Source organism: Stegostoma tigrinum, chromosome 38 (assembly GCF_030684315.1).
Source record: "Stegostoma tigrinum isolate sSteTig4 chromosome 38, sSteTig4.hap1, whole genome shotgun sequence".
In the NCBI taxonomy this organism is placed as follows: Eukaryota; Metazoa; Chordata; class Chondrichthyes; order Orectolobiformes; family Stegostomatidae; genus Stegostoma; species Stegostoma tigrinum.
This window is the reverse complement of record NC_081391.1, coordinates 4,261,290-4,285,001: the sequence shown is the minus strand read 5'-3', so window position 1 is coordinate 4,285,001 and position 23,712 is coordinate 4,261,290. Positions and strand designations below refer to the sequence as shown.

The 23,712-nt window shown below is 41.8% G+C and overlaps 1 protein-coding gene across 4 annotated transcripts in view; it reads right to left on the bottom strand.

Moving 5' to 3' along the window:
• tom1 (target of myb1 membrane trafficking protein) overlaps positions 1 to 23,712 on the bottom strand; it is a 91,997-nt gene that overhangs the window by 40,349 nt on the left and 27,936 nt on the right. For 3 of the 4 annotated variants that reach the window (XM_048521144.2, XM_048521145.2, XM_048521146.2), the window contains exons 3-6: positions 19,299 to 19,377; positions 6,960 to 7,109; positions 2,694 to 2,828; positions 686 to 814 (exon numbers count right to left, since the gene is read on the bottom strand). In XM_048521144.2, the coding sequence (XP_048377101.1) occupies positions 686 to 814; positions 2,694 to 2,828; positions 6,960 to 7,109; positions 19,299 to 19,377 (493 nt within the window). Of the gene's footprint in view, positions 1 to 685; positions 815 to 2,693; positions 2,829 to 6,959; positions 7,110 to 19,298; positions 19,378 to 19,492; positions 19,613 to 23,712 lie in introns of those variants that run through there. The other variant, XM_048521147.2, reaches the window with a different exon arrangement.

The following is a 23,712-nucleotide window of genomic DNA, read 5'->3' as shown; positions in this document are numbered from 1 at the left end:
AATGGAAGCAGGGGAAGTTACAGTCAGCCATGACAGCACACTTTTCAATTACAGAATCACAGGTTTGTGTGGTGCAGGAAGACAATGTGGCTTTTTAGACTTGTACCTGTTCCTTAAGGGAAACTATTTAATTGGTCTCACTCCTCCTGCTCCGTCCCATATCTGCGCAATCCTTCCTCCTTCAAGTATTTACCTAGTTCCCTTTTGCAATCTACTACGGAATGTGTATGCAACACCTTTTCAGGATGCTTATTTCATGTTGTGTGAATTCATTGTAAAAGATTTAACTCTCATGTTTCTGCCAGTGGGAACAGTTTCTCTATCTGCTCAATCAAATTCCTTCATAATTTTTGAACATTTCTATCAAGTCTTTCCTTTACAAATAACTTCCCAGAAAATCTAGTTTCTCCACGTAACACTAGATCTTTTAACTGTAGTACAATTCTCATGAATAGCCAGGAAATACTGTCTCATTGTAGGTGGGGGAGGGCAGAAGGTTTCTTCCAAATGGAATTTGCCTCCTGTGAATGTGGCTTTCCCTCAAAGGAAGGAAATGCCAGTGAGAAATGCACACTAAGCAGAAGAACCTCAAAGAAGAACCACATTATGTGCTATGCATCAGCAATAAAACATGACTGCAGTTCTGGTATTGGATTTTGGCAGGCAGGAGTTAAACTGATTTTACCTGTTCAAGGGAGGGAGTTATTCCACCTTCAGTGGATACTGCAGGGATGGGCTGCTCAGAAACCGGGAACATTGCTGGTTGGACTGGGGAAGAATTTTGTGTGACTGCTGGATCAATTTCAGGAATAGTCTGAAAAATAAAACAAGGATAAAAATCAATGATTGCACACAGAAAGAGGAGTCCGGAAGAGATAGTGGTGGAGCAGCAGTGTCTCTGAACTTGTAATCCAAAGGTCCAGGCTATTGCTGCAAGCGGCATGTGTTCAAAATCCAAGGCAGTTGCCTTAAATTAATGAATGAATTCAATTTTAAAAATCTGAAAGGAAAGCTAGTCTCAGATTCATGGTCACCATTATTATCAGCAACTGTTGTAAAATACCATCTAGATAGTTAGTTATTTGGTAAGGAAATTGGTACCTTTACCTGCTCTGGCCTACATCAGATTCAGTAATAATAAATAAGAACACAAGAACTAGGAGCAGGAGTGGGTAATTAGACCCCTTGAGTATCCTGCAATTTGACAAAATCATGGCCAATCTCCTCAGCCTCAGCTCCACTTTCCTGTCCACTTTGCATAACCCTTCAACCCTTTACTAATTCAAAATCTGTTTATTTCCTCCTTAAGTTTATTCCATGTCTCAGTATTCAACACATTCTGGGGTGTGAATTCCACAGATTGTGTAACAGAATAATTTCTCATCTGTTTTAAATCTGCTAGCCCTTGTGCTTAAACTATGAATCTCTTGTTCTAGATTGTCCACATGACGAAACATCCCTTTCACATTTTCCCCCCCCAATGTCCTCTAGTATCTCGTGTGCCTCAATTAGATCTCTCCCCTCCTAAACTCGAAAGGGTACAGGCCTCAACTGCTCAATCTCTCTTCGTAAGAAAATCACCCAATTTCTGGAATCAACCTCATGAGCTTGCTTTGAACTGCATCCAATACATTCTCATGTATCGGGTCTCAAACTGTATGCAATACTCCAGATGAGGACTCATTGAAGCCTTGTACAGTTGCAGCAATGCTTTCCTACTTTTTACTTTATTCTTTCAATAGTAAGTGCCAAAATTCCACCCAGATCCACAGCAATACAGTTAACTTGACTGGTCTCAAAAGCAGTTAGGGATGGGCAACCAAAAAATGTGACAAGTTACTAGTATTAACATCCAGGGTTATCAGCAGGACAAAATTCATAGACATACATTTTAAATAAATGCCTGACATTGAACATCTGCTCCCAAATTACACAAATTAATTGTGGGAAAGCAAGTTCTGCTCACTTTACACAGCAGGATATGGTGAAAGATTTAGGAGGTTCTTTAATAACTCAGTAAATTCATCCATTTAAATTAGCTGAGCAATTACAAACAGGAAGGAGTGCTTAGTTAATCCACACCGAAACAGTTAATCTGAACCTCATTACAGAGTTTAGATTCATACTGCATTTAATCTAAGTGGCAGAGTTCTATGCATCACAGCTGACTCATATTGCTCATAGTGCAGCACGAATGTCAATTGGTGAGTAATCCAGAGGACCAGGCTAATGCTCAGGGAGATAAATAAATTTAATAAATAGAATCTATCACTAATCTGGCCATGAAACTATCATTGATTGTGGCAATTTTCTATAGCGATTTTCCTATAATGCGAACTTCTATGGTGATTTTCTATAGAGTGATTTTCTATGGCGCAAGATCACACAAGAATGCAACTACGGCCTTATAGGAGAACTACCTGTAATGCTTATGTAACTCCATATTTGAATGTTACTCCATATTAGGTTTGCACTGTATGTGCAGGTCTTCACAGTCATAAATCATTAAACTGTACGCATAAGCAAACAGCTGCTTTAGAATTATGTTTACTAAATACCGAAAGCACCAAGGTTCAAAGAGTCACTTTCAAACAGGATAGTTTGAAAACTTAATGAATTAACCACTTATTCAGCTAATAAAATCAACATTATATCAGGGTCATTGCAATAGCCAGATCACAATTCAAGCTTACTCGTTGAGGTGTGTGAATGGGAGACAATGCATCAAGGTCAGTCATAGGAAACTCAAGTCCCTTCCTCCTCAGTTCTTCATATACAGTCACTACACCAGTGAGGTCTGGAGTACTCCGGAATGCATCTGCCCAAGCCTGTATCCAACAATAATAACAAAGCATTATTACACAAGTCATGTTTATTTACATCTATCTGCAGTTTCCTCCCAGTTTCTAATGACTGCATGAAGTCTTCACAGAATCACAGTACAAAAGGTGGTGTTTCAGTCCATCATATTCATCCACTTTATTCTTGTTTATTTTATACACATTTGAAACCTACTATTGAATCTGCTTGAATCATCCTTTCAGACAATGATTTCCAGATTATAAGTCAGCTCAAAATAAATTTGACTCATCTCCTCTCAACATCGTCTGCCAATTTTTTTTAAAAAAGATCAAATCTGTTCCTTCCTGGCTACATGTCCTCTTGCCTGTGTAGAGAGTTTTAACTTCTATAATATACAAAACCTCAAATTTGAACTGATTTTTTTTCTGCCTCAAGGAGTGCAATCTCCACTATAGTCTTTCATCTCAAGTACAATAAATCTCCTTTGCACTAAGGACAAAACATCATTCTCAAAAAAATGGTGTCTAGAATTGGACAATATATTAGCACAGACAAACATTAATTTTGACTGCTAGGGGACTTTTGGGGTGAAAGGCTCCACAGCAGGGTCTTCCCCTTGATACTGATGTGTTTAGACTTGCACAAATTCTACATGTGCAACTTTCTGCTCAAGATCTGAACTGTGAAGGTAGTGGCATCACTCCCAACACTCCCCAGCCAAGTTTAGCTCTCAAAACAGATTAGGAAGAAAGCCTCTCTGCCATATCATGTTTTGAAGAACAGAAGAATTGGAGATCAAAGTTGATAATAAATATTAATCACCAACGTTCTCTCAAAAAATGCACAACAGTTTTTTAAGCCTGCACCCAATTTCTCTTACATATATCACAACCTTATCTGTAATGGTTTTGTATTTTGAAATCAATTTGGTTCACTAATTAGGGGGGAGAAAAAAAACACCTTTCTCACCTGGTCTGACCCACCACAGTAACATGGTTGAATCTTAATGGCTCTTTAAAATGGCTCGTAATGTCACTCAGTTCAATGGTGATCAGGGATGGGCAACAAAGCTGTCCATGCCAGCAATGCCCACATTCCATAAAAGAGTAAATTTAATAAACAGATTCACACTATTGAAGCTCTTTGTGGTACTTAAAAAGTTAGCAACAAGTTGGAATGCCTTGCAGAATGATTACAATTCCAGCATGTTACATTTGACATAAAGGTGTCAGCCATGGCTCAGCTGGTAACGCACTCAGCTCAGAGGCAGAAGGTTATTGGTTTGATGCTTACTTGAGATTTAAGAACCAATATGGAGGCAGTTCTGAACAAGTGCTGTACTGCTGGAGATGCCGTCTTTTGGATAACCCAAGGTGCCTTCACGTTCTCAGATGGATTGGGCTATTCTAAATAGAGGAGGTCTGCTAGCATCCAGGGTCAACATTCATCACTTGTCCAAAATCTCAAAGCATTTAGTTATCACGACATTACTATTTATTGCTGAAAAATCTAATTGGATTTCCGAACAAAAATCATCTTACTCTTACAAGGATAAATGCAACAAAGCCAAATTTTAAACATTCACATCAATCTTTACAGGAGAATAGGCTGGGATGGGATCTTACAGTTCCCATTGCTTTCCCTTTGAAAACATCGCAACTAGAGTTGACAACAATTTTCTTTTAAACTGTTGAGATTATTTGAAATTTGATATTCTTGTTTTTGACTGGTCTAGTGTAAGATGAAGAGCTTCCACAACACATGTCTTCTCAGCAAAATATTAAGTTCTCCACTACCAAATGACATGTCAGTTAATGGGAGCTTGCTGCCTTTATACTTCTAGTTTCTTGAATATTCCAGATTAGAACTGCTCCATCAATGGCTGGCATGTCTGTGACTGCATCAACTCAAAATTCTGGCATTCCCTCACATCTCATGACCTCCTCCTCCTCCTCCTCTAAATCACTTTTCTCAAGAAGTAATTCTTTGACCAAGCTTTAGGTTACCATCCCAAAATCGTCTTATTTGGTTCAGTGTCAAATATCGTTTGACAATGATGCTGTGAATTACACAACACAAGAAATTGGGGCTTTGGTGCCTACTTCACCATTCAATAAGGAAAATAACTCATCTGATTTTAGCTTCATCTCCACTCTCTTGTCTGTTCCTTTACTTCTGCACTCCATTGTCAATCAAAGCCCTATTTAGCTCAGACTAGAATATTTAGCAATAATCTATTCATTGATGCTCAGTTTGGGTTTTTGCCAGAACTACACAGCTCCTGACCTCATTACAGTCTTGATCTAAACATTGTCAAGAAGACCTGAACTCCAAAAGGTGAGATGACTGACTGTCCTTAACATCACAGCAGCATTTGATTTAATACAGCACCAAGGAACACAAGCAAACTGGAGCCAACTGAAATCAGGATAAATCGCTCTGATGGTTAGAATCATTCATAGCACAAACAAAGATTGCTGGGATCATTGGAGGGCAATTACTTCAAGGCTAGGACATCACTGCAGGAGTTCTTCAGGTTCGTGCTCTAGGCTCGTCCACATCATCAACAACCTTCCTTCTAACAAAAAAGGTCAGGAGTCACAATATTCTCTGAAGAATGCTGGATGCACAGCAACTTTTGCCACTCCTCGCAAACTGAAGCAGTCTGAATCCATATGCAGCAAGACCTGGATAACAATTAGTCTTGGGGCAATAAGTGGCAAACAGCATTTGTGCCATCTAAGTTCCAGGCAATGACCATATCCAACAAGGGAACTATCAAACTATCTTCCTTGGACATTCGATGGCAGTCACGTACAGAATCCACAACAACGAACATCCTAAAGGTTGACCAGAAACTGAACTGGATCATATAAATACAGTGGCTCCACAACAGGTCAGAGGCTATGAACTCTGGACAAAGTAACTCATTGTCTATCTCTTCAGTGCCTGTTCACTGTATGCAAGGAACAAGTCACGTGTGATCAAATACACTCCACCTGCATGAGTGCAGCTCCAACACTCAAGTAGCTTGAATCCATCCAAGACAAAGCAACCCACTGGATGAACATCCTAATCATTGTTTTGTACATTAACTTCCACCAGCATCAACACAGTAGCAGTATGTGCACTATCCAGAAAATTCACTGTATTATCTCAACCAAGGTCCTTCAAAAGCACTTTCCATAACCACAAAATTAACGTCTAGAAGGACAAGGGCAGATGTACAAGACCGCCACCCCTGCAAGGTCCCCACCAAGTCACACAACATTCTGGTTTGTAAATATATATTACTGCTCTTTCTGTCATTGGGTCAAGGTCCTGGAACTCCTTTCCTAATAAACTGTTGGGCTCCTTGGGGTGAAATTAGGCCTACAGTATTAATGCAGCAGCTTGAGACTACCTCCTTCGTCATCAGTTAAGGATGGCCAACAAATCCGGGCATAGCCAACAATCCTCACATCTCATTAACGAATTGTAAAAACAAATAAAAAAATCACCCAGATTCCACTGCTATCTGGGGTAGAGATTTCCAAAACTACCAATCCTCAAAAGGGACTCCTCTACATCTCAGGCTGAAATGAGAAATCCCTTATTTTGCACTGTGCTTCACAGTTCAGATTCCCTCAAGAGGTAAACATCCTCTCATCGTCCACCACGTAGCATCTTATATGCTTCAATAAAATCATCTCTCATCCTTAAAGGCCAACTGTTTTAGATAAGGTATTCCCTGCATCGTAGGAATTTGACTTATATTGCAAGAGACATGGATTATAAAAGTAGAGAAGTTTTGCTTTAACTGTGCAGGGCTTTGGTGAGTCCACACCTAGGTTACTATGCATGGTTTAGCTGTCATTATGAGGGCTATAAACCACATTGAAGGTAATTCAGACAATGCTCACTGGTTTGGTTCTGGAGATTAAATATAGTCACAGATTAGTTAGATTTGTGATCTACACAGGGGTAAGAGAATGGACGGGGTGGGGGGGAACATAAAAGGGAAAAAAAGAAGTCAAGGCCATCATTAGACTCACCATGAGCTTGCTGAATGGCAGATCAGGCTTGAAAGGCCTAATGGCCAACACCTAATCCTAATTTCTTATATTTTATGATCTCTGCTGACAATTAAACACTTACGAGCTATCAGCTCCACTTACCTGGATTAAGCTCAAAACTTTATCCTGCACTACAGTGGGTGGATTATTCTTAGGCAGAATTGTTTTTACCAGTACATCTTCCACAAAGTCCCGACTTGCCACCATGACGTGGAACCGATGACCACAGTTCTTCACACAGGTTTCTAGAACCTGTATTTGAAAAAAAATTAAAAATTTGAGGAATCCAAAACAGAATATATTGACGTGGTGAGCATGAATTTTAGTAGCATCTTTCAATCCAACTGTAACTGAACTGTATGGTATACAATTGTGACTGAGTACAAACATGTATGTAGGGAAAGAGGAAGGAAGAAGTCTTTCAATCAGACATTTAGAATGCCTCAAAAAGAGTTTACAATCAACAAATTATTCTAAAACTGCATTTATTGTTATGAACAAACCATGGTGTGACTGTCCCCTGCACAATGTGTTTCCCATAGTTATATTAGTCCCATTCATGCCTGAAGCAAATCTAACATTTTGCAAAGCAACAATTTGTCACAATGACGCTGATGGAGGTTCTTTGTGACATCTATCCTAATTCTATACTTTTTGGGTGAAAAATATCCCAACCTATCGGAGTCAAAAAGCCTATCCACTTGTACTGAATCTAAAGCTCTCTATTTCACCAACTTCAAAATCTCAGTCTATGCTTTACTAAAATAGGAAAGCTCAGCTGTGAGTCAGTCAACCGTGGTAACTAAAGGCTTTAAAACTAACTAAACATTTTCCAGGACCTAAGTGTGACCCAATACATGGAGACCAACAAAACCAGGCAAGATTTTAAAGCAGCCAAAACTAAGGCTGGAATTCTGGGACGGTGAGGTATTAATTAAGATAAATGACAAGCAGCAGAATGGACTAATAAAATCTTTTTCTTTTTGAATTTTGAGTTAAAAAGTAGAGCTCGAAAGAGCCAGATGAGACCTTAAGTCCTCACCAGCAGGGAAAAATGCAGAGATGGGGCTACAGAGTTACATTTAATAACACTAAAATAGCGTTCACCATTGTTGGTACACTTTCAAGCTAGTCTCTGCTGAAATCATACAAAAATGAAGTTTGGAAGCATGTTGCCTCTCGGCCTGGATTTTTCTCTTCTTTTAGCCAAGTTTGTCGATAGCTGGTTTTTGTGGGGAGGGAGATGTCTATCTCACTCAGTACTGAATTGACATACTCTCTTCCACTGAGGAGCAGGACTAGGAGAGCTTTAGTGACAGAAGGTTCTGACAGGCGGTTCTATGGTAGCAAACAAGACTCTTGAATGGTAAATAAGAAAAAACAAAACAGCTGCGGATGCTGTAAATCAGGAATAAAAATAGAAGTTGCTGGAAAGGCTCATCTGTGAAGAGAAAATTCAGAGTTAACACTTTGGTCACCAGACCTGAAACATGGACTCATTTTTGTCTTCACAGATGCTGCTAGACCTGCTGAGCTTTTCCAGCAATTTCTGTTTTTACTCTTGAAAGGTATGTTGCCTCCCTAATGCCAGGGTTGGGGGTTTTACAGGACACTGCTCAAGGGGGAACACAGCCAGCAGTCATGATACATGTAAATACTGATGACATGGGTTTAAAAAAAGAAACAAGGTCCTCCAGGAGTTCAGAGAATTAGGTAGCAGATTAAAAAGAAAAACTGCTAAGGTTATAATCTCCAGATTGTGTGGCAATGGAAGTAGCCTTCAGTATAGGAATAAAATAGATAGATCAAATTGATGTGTGGCTAAAAGGGATGGTGTAGGAGGAAGGGCTTTAGATTTTTGGATCTTTGGGATAGCTTCTGGGGTAGCTGGTACCTGAACAAGTACCACCTAAACTGGAATGGATTCAATATCCTTGCGAGGAGATAATGGGAACTGCAGATGCTGGATAATCTGAGATAACAAGGTGTAGAGCTGGATGAACACAACAGGCCAAGCAGCATCAGAGGAGCAGGAAGGCTGACAGGTCGAGCCTAGACCCTTCTTCAGAAAAAAATTTTCTGAAGAAGGGTCTAGGTTCAACATGTCAGCCTTCCTGCTCCTCTGATGCTGCTTGGCCTGCTGTGCTCATCCAGCTCCACACCTTGTTATCCTTGCTGGGAGGTTTGCTTGTGTCATTGGGGAGGTTTTAAACTGATCTGGCAGGGGGATAGGATGTAGATGCAAAGTTGAGAGGAAGATCTGATCAAAAACCAAACCAATGCCTGTGCAGACTAACAGGTGGAGAAGACATGAGTAGGATAAGGCACAAAGGAGATCCAGAAAACAAAGCTGTATCTATTTCAATGGAAGGAGCTTGACTGCTAAGGTGGATAGACTTAGAGCATTAATGAGCCATGGGAATATTACATTATTACAATTGCTGAGTTATGGCTGAAGGGCAGACAGGAGTAGCAGCTCAACATTCCATGATGAGTGTGGGTGGTGGGTGGTGGGTGGTGCATGTGCGTGTTAGAGAAGTGGGGGAATTACATTATTAATAAAGGAAATCACCACAGTAATAAGGAGGACATTCTCAAAGGCCATTCAAATGAAGCCATCTCGGGAGATCTTAAAAAAAAAAGGACAATTACCTTTCTGGAATTAGACTACAGGGCTTCCAATAGACACAGAAAAGTGGAGCAAATACTAAAGCAAATCTTAGAAAGGTGTGACAGATCTGGATGTGAGTTTGCTCGCTGAGCTGGAAGGTTCGTTTTCAGACGTTTCGTCACCATTCTAGGTAACATCATCAGTGAGCCTCCGATGAAGCGCTGGTGTTATGTCCCGCTTTCTATTTATCTGCTTAGGTTTCCTTGGGTTGGTGATGTCATTTCCTGTTCTTTTTCTCAGGGGATGGTAGATTGGCTCCAAATCAATGTGTTTGTTGATGGAGTTCCAGTTGGAATGCCATGCTTCTAGGAATTCTCGTGCGTGTCTCTGTTTGGCTTGTCCTAGGATGGATGTGTTGTCCCAATCAAAGTGGTGTCCTTCTTTATCTCTATGTATAGATTGATTGGGACAACACATCCATCCTAGGACAAGCCAAACAGAGACACGCACGAGAATTCCTAGAAGCATGGCATTCCAACCGGAACTCCATCAACAAACACATTGATTTGGAGCCAATCTACCATCCCCTGAGAAAAAGAACAGGAAATGACATCACCAAATGCATAAATGACATCACCAACCCAAGGAAACCTAAGCAGATAAATAGAAAGCGGGACATAACACTAGCGCTTCGTTGGAGGCTCACTGATGATGTTACCTAGAATGGTGACGAAACGTCTGAAAACTAATCTTCCAGCCCAGCGAGCAAACTCACATCCAGAGCCTCAACCTGAGGTACAAATCTTCTCAAAACTCGCTAGGTGTGACAGAAACAGGGTTATAGTTGCAGGGGACTTCAACTTTCCTAACATTACCTGGGATTATCTTCATGTGAAAGGATCACACAGTAATTTTTTTTTTAAAAAAGCAGCATGTAAACAGTCCTACTAGAGACGGGGCAGCAGCACACTTCATACCATGGAAGGAAGCCAGTTAAGTGATTGAAGTTTCAGTGAGCAAACACTTTGGGGACAGAGACCATAATATAGTTTCAAAGTCATTTAAGGAGAAAGATAGTGTAGAGGTTAAATGTATAAATTGGGGCAAAGTGTTTTCAAAGTCATTAGACAGGATCTGGCAACTTAGACTCTTGAGTTGCTACTTTCAATTAATTTTGAAAATGGGAGACATTTTTTAAAAAATAAAATCAGTCGCAGATGGGGGGCATCGCTGACTTGGCCAACATTTATTTCCCATGCCTAATTACCCAGAGGGCAGTTAAGAGTCAACCATATTGGCCAAACCAGATAAGAACAGCAGTTTCCCTCCCTAAAGGGCATTAGTGAACCAGATGGGTTTTTCCAACAATGGATTCATGATGACCGCTAGACTCCTAATTCAAGACTTTTACTGAATTCAAATTCCATCTACCATCTACCATGGCGGAATTCAAACCCGGGTTCCCAGGACATTATTACAGAGATAGTAGGACCTGCCGATGCTGGAGAATCTGAGATAACACTGTGTGAAGCTGGATGAACACAGCAGACAGGCCAAGCAGCATCAGAGGAGTAGGAAAGCTTGAAATTTCGGGTCGGGGCCCTCTCTTCAAAATTTCTGAAGAAGGGTCCTGACCCAAAACGTCAAGCTTTCCTGCTCCTCTGATGCTGCTTGGCCTGCTGCGTTCATCCAGCTTCACACCGTATTTTCCCAGGACATTACTTGGGTCTCTGGAATAACAGTTCAGCACTAATATTACTAGGCCGTCACTTCCTCATTAAAAGTAGGATAGTGAGAATTGCGGGCCAACACATTCCTCCAAGAGTGAAGGGGAAGGGCAGCTGGTCCAGACAAACCTGGATGTCAAGAGATATTGAGAATTTGATAAAATAAAAGAAGGAAGCCTACTTCAGTTACAGTGCAATTAAACCAAGGAAGGCCCTTCAAATTATACAGAGTTTAGAAGGGTGCTTAAAAAATGAATTAGAAGGGCAAACAGGGGCCATGAAATATCTTTGGTAGATGGCATCAAGAAAAAACCCCAAGGTTTCTTATAAGTATTAAGAGGAAGAGGATTACCAGAGAAAGAGTGGGACCTATTAGAGACTAAAGAGGCATCCTGCACGTGGAGCCAGTGGACATGGGTGAGATCTTAAATGACTCTTCCTCATCTGTATTCAGAGGAGATGATGTTGTAGACAGGGGTTTCAGTTAGGATAGTGAGGATCTAGAACGTTAATAATATTAAGGAGGAACTATTAAACATTTTAAAGGGGCATATAGATGTACCAACTCCCAGGGTTTAAAAAGAGCTGCATCCCAGGCTGCAATGGGAGGTGAGGAAGGACATAGCTAGAGCCTCAGAGAATAATATTTAATACCCTATTGGTCACAGATGAAGTACCAGATGGCTGGAGGATAGCTAACATGGTTTTTTTGCTCAAGAAGAGCAGCGGGTTGTTACAGACCAATTAGATGGAAGTGGTAGGGAGATTATTGGAAAAAATTCTGAAGGACAGGATTAATCAAAACTTGTAAAGACAAAGATTGATCAAGGATAGTCAGCACAGATTTGTCAGAGGGAGATTCTGTCAGACTAATTTACTTGAATTTTTTGAAAAAGGTAACAAATATTTGATGAGGGGACTGCACTTGATGTGTTTTACATGGATTTTAGTAAGGCATTTGATAAGGTCCCACAAGGAAGTTTGTTCCAAAAGGGTAAGATCCAATAGAAAGTAAGGAAATTTGGCAAATTGGATCCAAAACTAGCTTACAAGTAAGAGGCAGACTGTGATGGTGGAAGGTTGTTGTCTTAATTGGAAGCCTGTGACTAGCAGTGTACCAAATGGATCAGCGCTGGGACCCTTGCTGTTTGTTATTTCCATTATATCTTTTATATTGACATCCAAGTAGTTAATCAGTAACACCGTGAAAACTGGTGCTCTTGATACCGAGGAAGATGATCTCAGGCTACAGTCCGAGATTGATCTGCTGATGAATTGGATAGAGCAACTGCAGATAGAATTTAATCATAAGTGTGAAGTGATGCATTTTAGGAGGTCTAATAAACATAGAACAGTACAACACAGTACAGGCCCTTCGGCCCACGACGTTGTGCCGAACTTTCACTCAAAACCTAAGGTCTATCTAACCTCCACTGCTACCTTACACTATCATCCATATGCCTATCTAATAGCCGCTTAAATGCCCCACATGAAGTCAACTTCCACTACCCTCTCTGGCAATGCATTCCACGCCCCGACCACTCTCTGAGTAAAGAGCCTACTTCTGATGTCTCCCCAATATCTACCTCCTTTCACTTTAAAACTATGTCCCCGCCTAAAAGCTACCTCCACCCTAGAAAAAAGGTCTCTGGCTGCCTACTCTATCTGTACCTCTGATCATTTTGTACACCTCTATCAAGTCACCTCTCATCCTTCATTGTTCTAAAGAGAAAAGCCGTAGCGCTCTCAACCTTTCCTCATAAGACCTTCTCTCCATTCCAGGCAACATTCTGGTAAATCTCCTCTGCACCTTTTCTAACACTTCCACATCTTTCCTGTAATGAGGTGACCAGACTGGACACAATACTCCAGAGGTGGCTGAACTAGGCTATAGGAAGGATATACATAATGAATGATTGTTCCTCAGTACTTCCTATGGACCTAAGGGACCTTAGTGTGCAAATCCATAGATCCCTGAAGATGTCAGCACAGGCAGACAGGGTGGTGAAGGGCACCACAAATATCCAATGGAAAAGCAACTTAACCACAGCTAGCAAAAGTTAATCAGGTTTGCCCAACAGACAGCCCATGGGTTGAATACTTGCCTTCATTAGCTGGGCATACGGTATAGGAGCAAGGAAGTCTTGTTGTAACTTTATAAAACATTGGTCAGGCCACAGACAGGCTGTGTGCAGTCTTGGTCGCTAGACTATCGGAAAGACGTGATTGCACTGAAGAGGGTGCAGAGGAGATTCACCAAGATGTTGCCTGGGTTGAGAAGCCTCGGATATGAGAAGAGACTGGATCGGCCGGGATTTATTTTCCTTGAAGCAGAGGATGCTGAGTGACAAGTGACTGAAGTATGCAAAATTACACAGACTAGATTTGGAAAACTTCTTGCCCACAGCAAGCTTGTCTAAGACCAAAGGGAATAAGTTTAAGGTGAGCAGCAATTAGTTTAGGTGGTGGTCTGGGAAAGAATTTTTCACCCAGAGGTGGCAGAAATATCGAACGTGCTGCCCAAGATGTGTACTTAAAATGCCTGGGCATAGTAGGCTAATGGCTAACTGCAAGTAAGTAGAATTAATGCAGTTTGATGTTTGTTAGTTGGCTTAGACATGGTAGGCCAATGGGCCTGCTTCTATGCTCTGTAACTTTCTCTCCATGATACTGCATTTCTCACGCATTCACGAAATTCATTCCATTACCATGGCTGCAATTTTTCAGGGCTGGCATCTGGAACAGAACGAGTGTCTTATTTTCTCCTGACCCATACAGCAACTCCCAGGCTCAGTTCTCAGTTGTCTAGTCATCCTTGTTCTTTACAGTCTTCTTCTCCACTGCTATCTGTGTTCAGTCTTACTTGAAACTCTTTACCTTACGCATCCCAACTCCCCAAGCTAATCCCTGGCCACAGACACACACGGCAGCTCCAGGTCTTGGCCCAAATAAAAATTGCTCATACTGTACTGCATGTCCGACCACAAGCCAGTTCTCTCCACTATTTCTAATAGCTACCTCCTTCAAAGCTCGTGGATACAACTCAACTGATCCAAGAGATTTCAGTCCACTCTAACTTTTTAAACACTACTTATTTACAAATTTCCTTCAGGTTCTTAGCTTCATTAGTTAAGGGTCACCAGGCCTGAAATGTTAACTCTGATTCTTCTTCACAGATGCTGCCCAACCTGCTGAGCCATTCCAACAACTCGTTTCTGATTTACAGCATCCCCAATTTTTTTGATTTTTAATTTCATAAGTTCTTTGGTTGTCTAACATTTCTGGGACATCTCTGTATCTTGTTCCATAAGGACTAAGTAATTTTATTTGCTGCTTGCACGTTCTTTGGCAAATCTCAGTTACACTTCCTTGTATTTCGAACAACTTGGTAGAACTCAGTATTCAATCCATGGGCTAACCAAGTGTGAAGCTGGATGAACACAGCAGGCCAAGCAGCATCTCAGGAGCACAAAAGCTGACGTTTCGGGCTTAGACCCTTCATCAGAGAGGGGGATGGGGAGAGGGTTCTGGAATAAATAGGGAGAGGGGGGAGGCGGACCGAAGATGGAGAGTAAAGAAGATAGGTGGAAAGGAGAGTATAGGTGGGGAGGCAGGAAGGGGATAGGTCAGTCCAGGGAAGATGGACAGGTCAAGGAGACGGGATGAGGTTAGTAGGTAGGAAATGGAGGTGCAGCTTGAGGTGGGAGGAAGGGATAGGTGAGAGGAAGAACAGGTCAGGGAGGCGGGGACAAGCTGGGCTGGTTTTGGGATCTGGTGGGGCAAGGGGAGATTTTGAAGCTTGTGAAGTCCACATTGATACCATTGGGCTGCACGGTTCCCAAGCGGAATGTGAATTGCTGTTCCTGCAACCTTCGGGTGGCATCATTGTGGCACTGCAGGAGGCCCATGATGGACATGTCGTCTGAGGAATGGGAGGGGAGTTAAAATGGTTTAACTGGGAGGTGCAGTTGTTTATTGTGAACCAAGCGGAGGTGTTCTGCAAAGCGGTCCCCAAGCCTCCGCTTGGTTTTCCCAATGTAGAGGAAGCCACACCGGGTACAGTGGATACAGTATACCACATTGGCAGATGTGCAGGTGAACATCTGCTTAATATGGAAAGTCATCCTGGGATGGGGGTGAGGGGGCAAGTGTAGCACTTCCTGCAGTTGCAGGGAAAGGTGCCGGGTGTGGTGGGGTTGGAGGGGAGTGTGGAGCGGATAAAGGAGTCCCAGAGCGAGTGATCTCTCTAGAAGGCGGACAAGGGTGGGGATGGAAAAATGTGTTGGGTGGTGGGGTCGGATTGTAGACGGCAGAAGTGTCGGAGGATGATGTGTTGTATCCGGAGGTCGGTGGGGTGGTATGCGAGGACGAGGGGGATTCTCTTAGGGCGGTTAGTGCGGGGGCGGGGTGTGAGGGATGTGTTGCAGGAATTGCAGGAGACGCGGTCAAGGGAGTTCTCGACCACTGCGGGGGCGGGGGATGTTGCGGTCCTTGAAGAACATGGACATCTGGGTTGTGCAGGAGTGGAATGCCTCATCCTGGGAGCAGATGCGGCGGAGGCTGAGGAATTGGGAATAGGGGATGGAATTTTTGCAGGAGTGAGGGTGGGAGGAGGTGTATTCTCAGTAACTGTGCGAGTCGGTGGGCTTGAAATGGACATCAGTTACTAGCCGGTTACCTGAGATGGAGACAGAGGTCCAGGAAGGTGAGGGATGTGTTGGAGATGGCCCAGGTGAACTTGTGGTTGGGTTGGAAGGTGTTGAAGTGGATGAACTGTCGAGCTCCTTTGGGGAGCAAGAGGTAGCGCCGATACACTCATCAATGTAACGGAGGAAGAGTTGGGGTTTGGGGCCTGTGTAGGTGTGGAAGAGGGTCTGTTCCACGTGACCTACAAAAAGGCAGGCATAGCTTGGGTCCATGCGGGTACCCATGGCCACCCACTTTGTCTGTAGAAAGTGGGAGGAATCGAAAGAGAAGTTGTTGAGGGTGAAGACGAGTTCAGCTAGGCGGATGAGGGTGTCGGTGGAGGGGGACTGGTTGGGCCTGTGGAACAGGAAGAACTCAACAAATTCCTGCTCATCCTCACATACCACCCCACCAACCTCCAGATACAACGCATCATCCTCTGACATTTCCGTCATCTACAATCCGACCCCACCACCCAAGACATTTTTCCATCCTCACCCTTGTCTGCCTTCTAGAGAGACCACTCGTTCCGGGACTCCCTTGTCCGCTCCACACTCCCCTCCAACCCCACCACACCCGGCACCTTCCCCTGCAACCGCACGAAGTGCTACACTTGCCCCCACACCTCCTCCCTCACCCCCATCCCAGGCCCCAAGATGACTTTCCATATTAAGCAGATGTTCACCTGCACATCTGCCAATGTGGTATACTGTATCCACTATACCCGGTGTGGCTTCCTCTACATCGGGGAAACCAAGCGGAGGCTTGGGGACCGCTTTGCAGAACACCTCCGCTTGGTTCACAATAAACAACTGCACCTCCCAGTAGCAAACCATTTTAACTCCCCTCCCATTCCTCAGACGACATGTCCATCATGGGCCTCCTGCAGTGACACAATGATGCCACCCGAAGGTTGCAGGAACAGCAATTCACATTCCGCTTGGGAACCATGCAGCTCAATGGTATCAATGTGGACTTCACAAGCTTCAAAATCTCCCCTTCCCCCACTGCATCCCAAAACCAGCCCAGCTCGTCCCCTCCCCCCTCACTGCATCCCAAAGCCAGCCCAGCTTGTCCCCGCCTCCCTGACCTGTTCTTCCTCTCACCTGTTGCTTCCTCTCACCTCAAACCGCACCTCCATTTCCTACCTACTAACCTCATGCTGCCTCCTTGACCTGTCCGTCTTCCCTGGACTGACCTATCCCCTCCCTGCCTCCCCACCTATACTCTCTTCTCCACCTATCTTCTTTTCTCTCCGTCTTCGGTCCGCCTCCCCCTCTCTCCCTATTTATTCCAGTTCCCTCACCCCATCCCCCTCTCTGAAGAAGGGTCTAGGCCCGAAACGTCAGCTTTTGTGCTCCCGAGATGCTGCTTGGCCCGCTGTGTTCATCCAGCTTCACACTTGGTTATCTTGGATTCTCCAGCATCTGCAGTTCCCATTATCTCTTCAATCCATGGGCTGTCTGTTGGGCAAACCTGATTTAATGCAACCTTTAACTTTTGCTAGCCGTGGTTAAGTTGCTTTTCCATTGGATGTTTATGCCTAAGTGAATTTATATCTGCTCTGGATCATGAAAAGCTTCTTTAAATATTAGCTATTCTCTGTCAACTATTAAATCATTGTGCATTTTCTCAATCCACCCTAGACAACCTGGTTTTCAAAACTGAACAAGGGAAACTATGAAGTTAAGACTATTAAGTTGTAGAAAAAACTCTATTGCATTCTGTGATGTTATAATCACAGGGACATTAAGCAGACAGCTGTTCCTACCTGGGAACTGTTGCACGGAATTCCTCAACTCGGGCCTTCTTGGTGCACATATGTTGTTATTGCTCCTCAACTGCCAAAAGTTAACTGATTTTTGTGAAAGCCTTGGCTTGATTTAGCTCATTAAAAAGATTAAATGATAGGAACGGAATTGAATTGCCTGATCCCACTATTGTAACTACAATGAATCTAGCAGTTTCATCCAGCTAAATATGAAGTTACTAAATTTCAAAATCTGCCACAGTCACCATTACCTTCCTAACCAGAGTCTCATGCTACACAAGACTATTTACAACTTTAGACCATTTACTACTAAAATCCTCATACATGTCTTTGCATGTCTGGTATCAAATACTCTAATGTTTTTCAGCATGGCCCACATTATTCAAAAACCTGGTCAGGGTTGAGAAGGCTTCATACTTATGGCCCACATCCTATTCCACACCAAGTCTTGCTCTACCATTAAGTCCTTTCTCTGCCTGCATTGGGACCCAGTCTCCCATTTAGAATTCAGCCTTTTACTAGCTCCAACTTTTTCCTATGCCACAGCTCTCTCTTCAAACTTTCCTGCCTGTTACCGTGCATACATTTTCCTTCTGGAAACCGCATCCATCACCATTTAGGCTTCCTGCAATTCTGTCCTGAAATATTTTCAGCTGTCTCTCAAAACTTCAGCCACACTTTTGATCACCTTTCCTAACATTTGCTTTCTTAGCCCAGTGTGTAATTGTCAAGTACCAGTGCAACCTGCGTACATTCAAAATAAAAGCTGCCCATTAATACAAGTGCAAGATGGATCTAAATCTATCAAAGGAGACCTGGACTTCTTAAATTATTTACTTCTACAGAGAGTTTGATCTGTATGTATTTCAATTCTTGAATTTATTTTATCAACAGGTGTTTCTGCTGGCATGATTCAAGGTGAAAAAGTATAACACATAAACAATGAATAAAGACAATTGTTATATGCAGTGTCTTTCTGGCTCTTCAAAGTTCAGAATATTGTAATGAGAAATGTCTGTTGCAAGCCTATCATGTGCTCAACTACTCCATATCTTTATCAAACTGGCACCGCATTCAGTAATTTGACTCTGTGGAATAGGCCTCCTGAATCACAGCTCTACTTTCAAATTGGAATGCACTGTGTCATGTGGTACAATGACCCAACATTACACAAAATGATCATGCATATAATCGAAGACCGTCATGAGATATTACAAAGAGGCAATACTACACACCTTTATGGCAGCTAACAGACTTGCAAAAGCAGGTGCCATTGTAATAGCCCTACCTCAAAAGAACCAGTAGCTTAAAACTAAATCACAAGACAGGACAGGATTGACTGCCATGAGGGGTCATAGTTTTAAAAGGTGTTAGGAGGAAGGTATAGAGGGGACATCAGACGGAGGTTCTTCACCCAGAAAGTTGTGAGCACATGGAATAGTTTGCCAGTAGTAGTTGTGGAAGCAGAGTCATTAGTGACATTTAAGCGACTGCTGGACATGCACATGGACAGCAGTGAATTGAGTGGAATGTAGGTTAGGTTATTTTTATTTTTTGGATTAGGATTATTCCACGGCACAACATCGTGGGCTGAAGGGCCTGTACTGCGCTGTACTTTTCTATGTTCTATGTTCTAGAAGACTAACCGTTAGGCATAGCATCACCTCCCGAAAGTTTTTGTTTCCTGAAAGTCTCTTCCTTAAGGCCCTGATCGCATCCTTTGGTCTGGGAAAGAAAGAGAAACACATTTAGAAAAGAAAAGGCAACAAGACTCAATAGCTTAAAATCTATTATTAATTGTAATTTGTAAAGTGTTGGCTAAACACCCTAAGAAACATACCAAATGATTCATAAGGTATCAGAATAAAATCTGAACTACAAGGTCACAATTTAAAAGAAAAATCGATTTTGCATCAGAACAGGAACACAATTCTACACCATGCAAGAAAATTGGATTAAAATAATACGCATGTAATTTCATGAGCCATAGAGATCTACATCTTCACTTCACTCCTGCCACATGTAAACAAAGTATTAGAGTATTAGACAGAGATTTAGTTCCGCTAGCCTAGAGTTTTATGCTTGTAACCAAGTCAACCTTGTTTAAAATGTTCCACATGATCTAATCCTTAAACCTATAAAGTAGGTCAATCCCAGTAGGATCATTATGTAATATCGAGTAAAGCATAACTCATTTGCCAGATGAACGTGAGACAGAGATACAAACATATTTTCTGACTATACTTACAATAATACAATTAATGCCATCACAAAATTCACACTTAGGGATAACAAGGATGATAATACCGACTATCTCAGGATAAAGATCATAAGTGATTCAAATCTAAACTTAGAAAGCATCATTTCTCAGCATTATTTGGTATTCACATAATTAATGTTCAAAGTCTAACTAACATGCAATAGACAAAGCAAGGTTAATTTTATAATCACCTACTGTTAATAGAACTGATGTTGTGATTTTCAAGCTTTATTCTAGTTCATCTCTCCTCCATCAAGATGCTGCTAAATGCCTCAATGAAAGACAGAAGGCGTAGCCATCTTACTAATCAACGATTTGGATTTATTTGGCACCATTAACATTGCATAATATTCCAAGTTACTTCATAGAAGGATAATCAAACTAAAACAAGTACAAGGAAAAATGGAACTAGAATAGTTCAGTGGTTACTTTTCACAGCACAGCTCAATGGGCTGAAGGGCCTTTTTCTGCGCTGTAGACCTCTATGACTATTTAAACGAGTGGTAAAAGCCGGTCAATGAAGTAAGCTTTCAGAAGCATCTTAGAGGACAGACAGATGGAGATATTTAAGGAAAGCATTCTACAGCTTAGGGCCTACGGAGCCAACAGCATAGCCAAAGATGGAACAAAGAAAGTGAGGGATGTAGTGTCAAAATTGGAACAACTGTCTCATCAAGTTGAAAGGGTTAGACAGCAAACTTAGAAATACTTGAAAACATAATGTGAATTTTCAAGTGGCATTGACAGACTGGGAACCAAGGTAAATTAGCAAGCACTGAAATGATAGATAGACAGGAAGTGGTGGATATTAAGGTACACACAGGTGGTGTGAATGAGTAGCAGAATAAGTACAGCTAAGTCTCAAGGTAACAAACGTAGATCAAGTATTTTAAACAGATGAACAACTGAAGGATAGAGACAGATGAGGTTCCAGAGATTTTGGTAATGGTCTGGACAGAAGTTCAGCTAAGGCACAAGATTGTTCATGATCTTGTTGACCTGTCTTATTCAGCCTCAAACAGTGACTAAGAAAGAGAGCTTGTGGTGGGATCTGACAGTGCCTTTAGTCTTCTTGTAATTTAAAGATATTTTTGCACATCCAACCCTGAATATCTGACAAGCAGCATAATCAAATCAGAAGCAGTGAAGGAAATGAGTGTGACAGTAGTAGCCAATATCCACCATTCTCTCGTATATCTGTGGAACTCAACACTACTTTCAGAAGCAGTAGTCAAGGTTTGAATGCTTTCTGGACTTACAGCCACAGGTGCGTGAACTTTTGTCTGATGGGGAGGAAGGGCTTTCTACATCAACATCCTTAGAAGCCCCTTGCCAACCGAGGAAATTTTTCATTTCATGCCTCCCACCAAGTAGAGACATAAATCACAACATGGAAGACAAGCCAGCCAATCTATTGCATAGTACACTGTCAGCAATATTTCAGTTGATTCCACACATCATCAACTTCAGATTTTAACCTTTTAAAAAATAGTGACACTTTTTTTTGTATCAGGCAGTCACATATGTCTTTTGTTCCATTGGAAACCTTATCAGTCAGGGTCAAAATACTTTTGGTTTAATTCAACAATCAAATATGTACTCTAACTGAAGAACTGTTAAGCTGTTAAAATCAACATCCTCTAAACAGACAATAAATTGAGGTCTGTAGCTGACTGCCCCAGTTAGAGCTATAAGGATAGTCAGAATTGAACACTCTGGGTGGATGAGCTGAAAATGATGAAAGAGCCACATTCCCTTTTATGACTTAGGTTGGCATGCAAACCTATCTTTAAAAGATGCATTGTGATTTAACACATGTGGCTCATAAAAAAAACTTACAAAATGCTTGGTTTTTAACCAATATGTTGGCTGTAAATTTTCAGAATTATTTCACCTGCTCACCAATTTAGCATGCTGGGAATACAAGACTTTCAATAGCAATAAAACTATTATATTCACAACGCATTAGTAACTGTTTACTTTGTTCACTATTAATCATAATGTATCTACCAAAGAGCCTTAAAATCTCACTGGGGGAGAAAGGACTAAACAACCAACACTATAACACTTCCGATTAAAATTAGTATATAGAAGTTGTAGTTAATGGAGACATATCAAATGAGTGAGGAAATTAACATCTCATTGATATGTCTCAGCTGAAAATATTAGTCATGTCAACCAAATGTGTCAGTAATACCATACAGAATCTACAGCAGTCTGGTTTTCTTTTTATTAATTGATCCACGGGATGAGAATAGCATTGGCATGTCCAGCATTTATTCTGCATCCATCATTGCTGAAGACGCACTGCCTGAACAGGCCAGTTACAACATTGATTAAAAATCATTGCTGTGAGTCCAGAATTCATTGTCAAACAAGATAAGGACCTCAGATTTTATCCCCTCAAAAGAAAGGACATTAGTGAACAGATCAATCTTGTAACTGTCTAGTAGTTTTGTAGTTACCATGATTGATACTAAATTTCGTAACCCAATTTTAATTAATTATTTAATTAACTGTATTTAAAATTTCCTCATTGACAAGTTTGAATTGGAACTCACACCACTAAAACATGACCCTGGGTCGCAAGGGCACTAATACAATCTTTCATACCTAGTGTAATTAATATCACATTTTTCACAAACAGCCACACCTAGGTTGCTCGAAGACAAATTGCCAAGGGCCACGTATGGCAAGAATACACAACCAGATATACCCACCTGAAGACTATGTTGTTCAACCACAAAGGGAACAGGGTGGTTTAGCTCTGTCAGCACTGAAACAATTTCTATCGATATGAAACCACCCAAACAGGAATTGTAAACATTCACTATTGCAATTCAAACCACTGCTGCTCTGGGATCTTGCTATGTGGCAAATGGCTGCAGCAATAGCGACAAATGCTACTGCCAGTAAAACTCAAAGCAAGTCAAAGTGTTTTGAGATGTGAAGACACTAAGTCACCAAATAAGTGTCTTTGCCTTTTCCTTTCCAAAAGAAAATACAAATATTAAACTAGTTACATTTGATTATAATTCGGCGACTTACAAATGTACGTGCCTCCTCCAGTGTCCTCATCATCACAGACACCATCTTCAGTCAATCCAATTCACTACACATGACATCAAGAAACAGTTGGAGACACTGGATACTGCAAATGCTATGGGCCCTGACAACAATCCGGCAATTGTACTGAAAACTTGTGCTCCAGAACTGGCTGCTCCCTTAGCGGAGCTGTTCCAATACAATTACAACACTGGCATCGAGCCAACAATGTGGAAAACTGCCCAGTTGTTCTGTTCACAAAAAGCAGGACAAATCCAATAATCTGGCCAATTACCACCCCATCAGTCTACTCTCAATCACCAGTAAAGTGACGGAAAGTGTCATTGATAGAGCTACCAAGCAGCACCTGCTCACTGACATCCAACTTGGGTTCCACTAGGCCACTCTGCTCCTAACTGCATTACAGCCTTGGTTCAAATATGGACAAAAGCACTGACTAAAGAAGAAAGATGAGAATGTTAATATTTAACATCAATGCAGCATTTGACCAAACGTGGCATCAAGAAGTCTTAGGAAATCTGGAATCAATGGATATCAGGGGCAAGCTTTCCACCAGTTGGAGTCATACCTGGCACATGAGAAGATGGTTGTAGTTGTCAGAGGTCAATCATCTCAGCTCCAGGACATCTCTGAAGTTCCTGCGGGTAGTGCCCAAGGGCCAAACATCTTCATCAAAGCCTTTCCTTCTATCACAGGGTCAAAGGTGGGGTTGTTCACCAATGATTGCACAATAT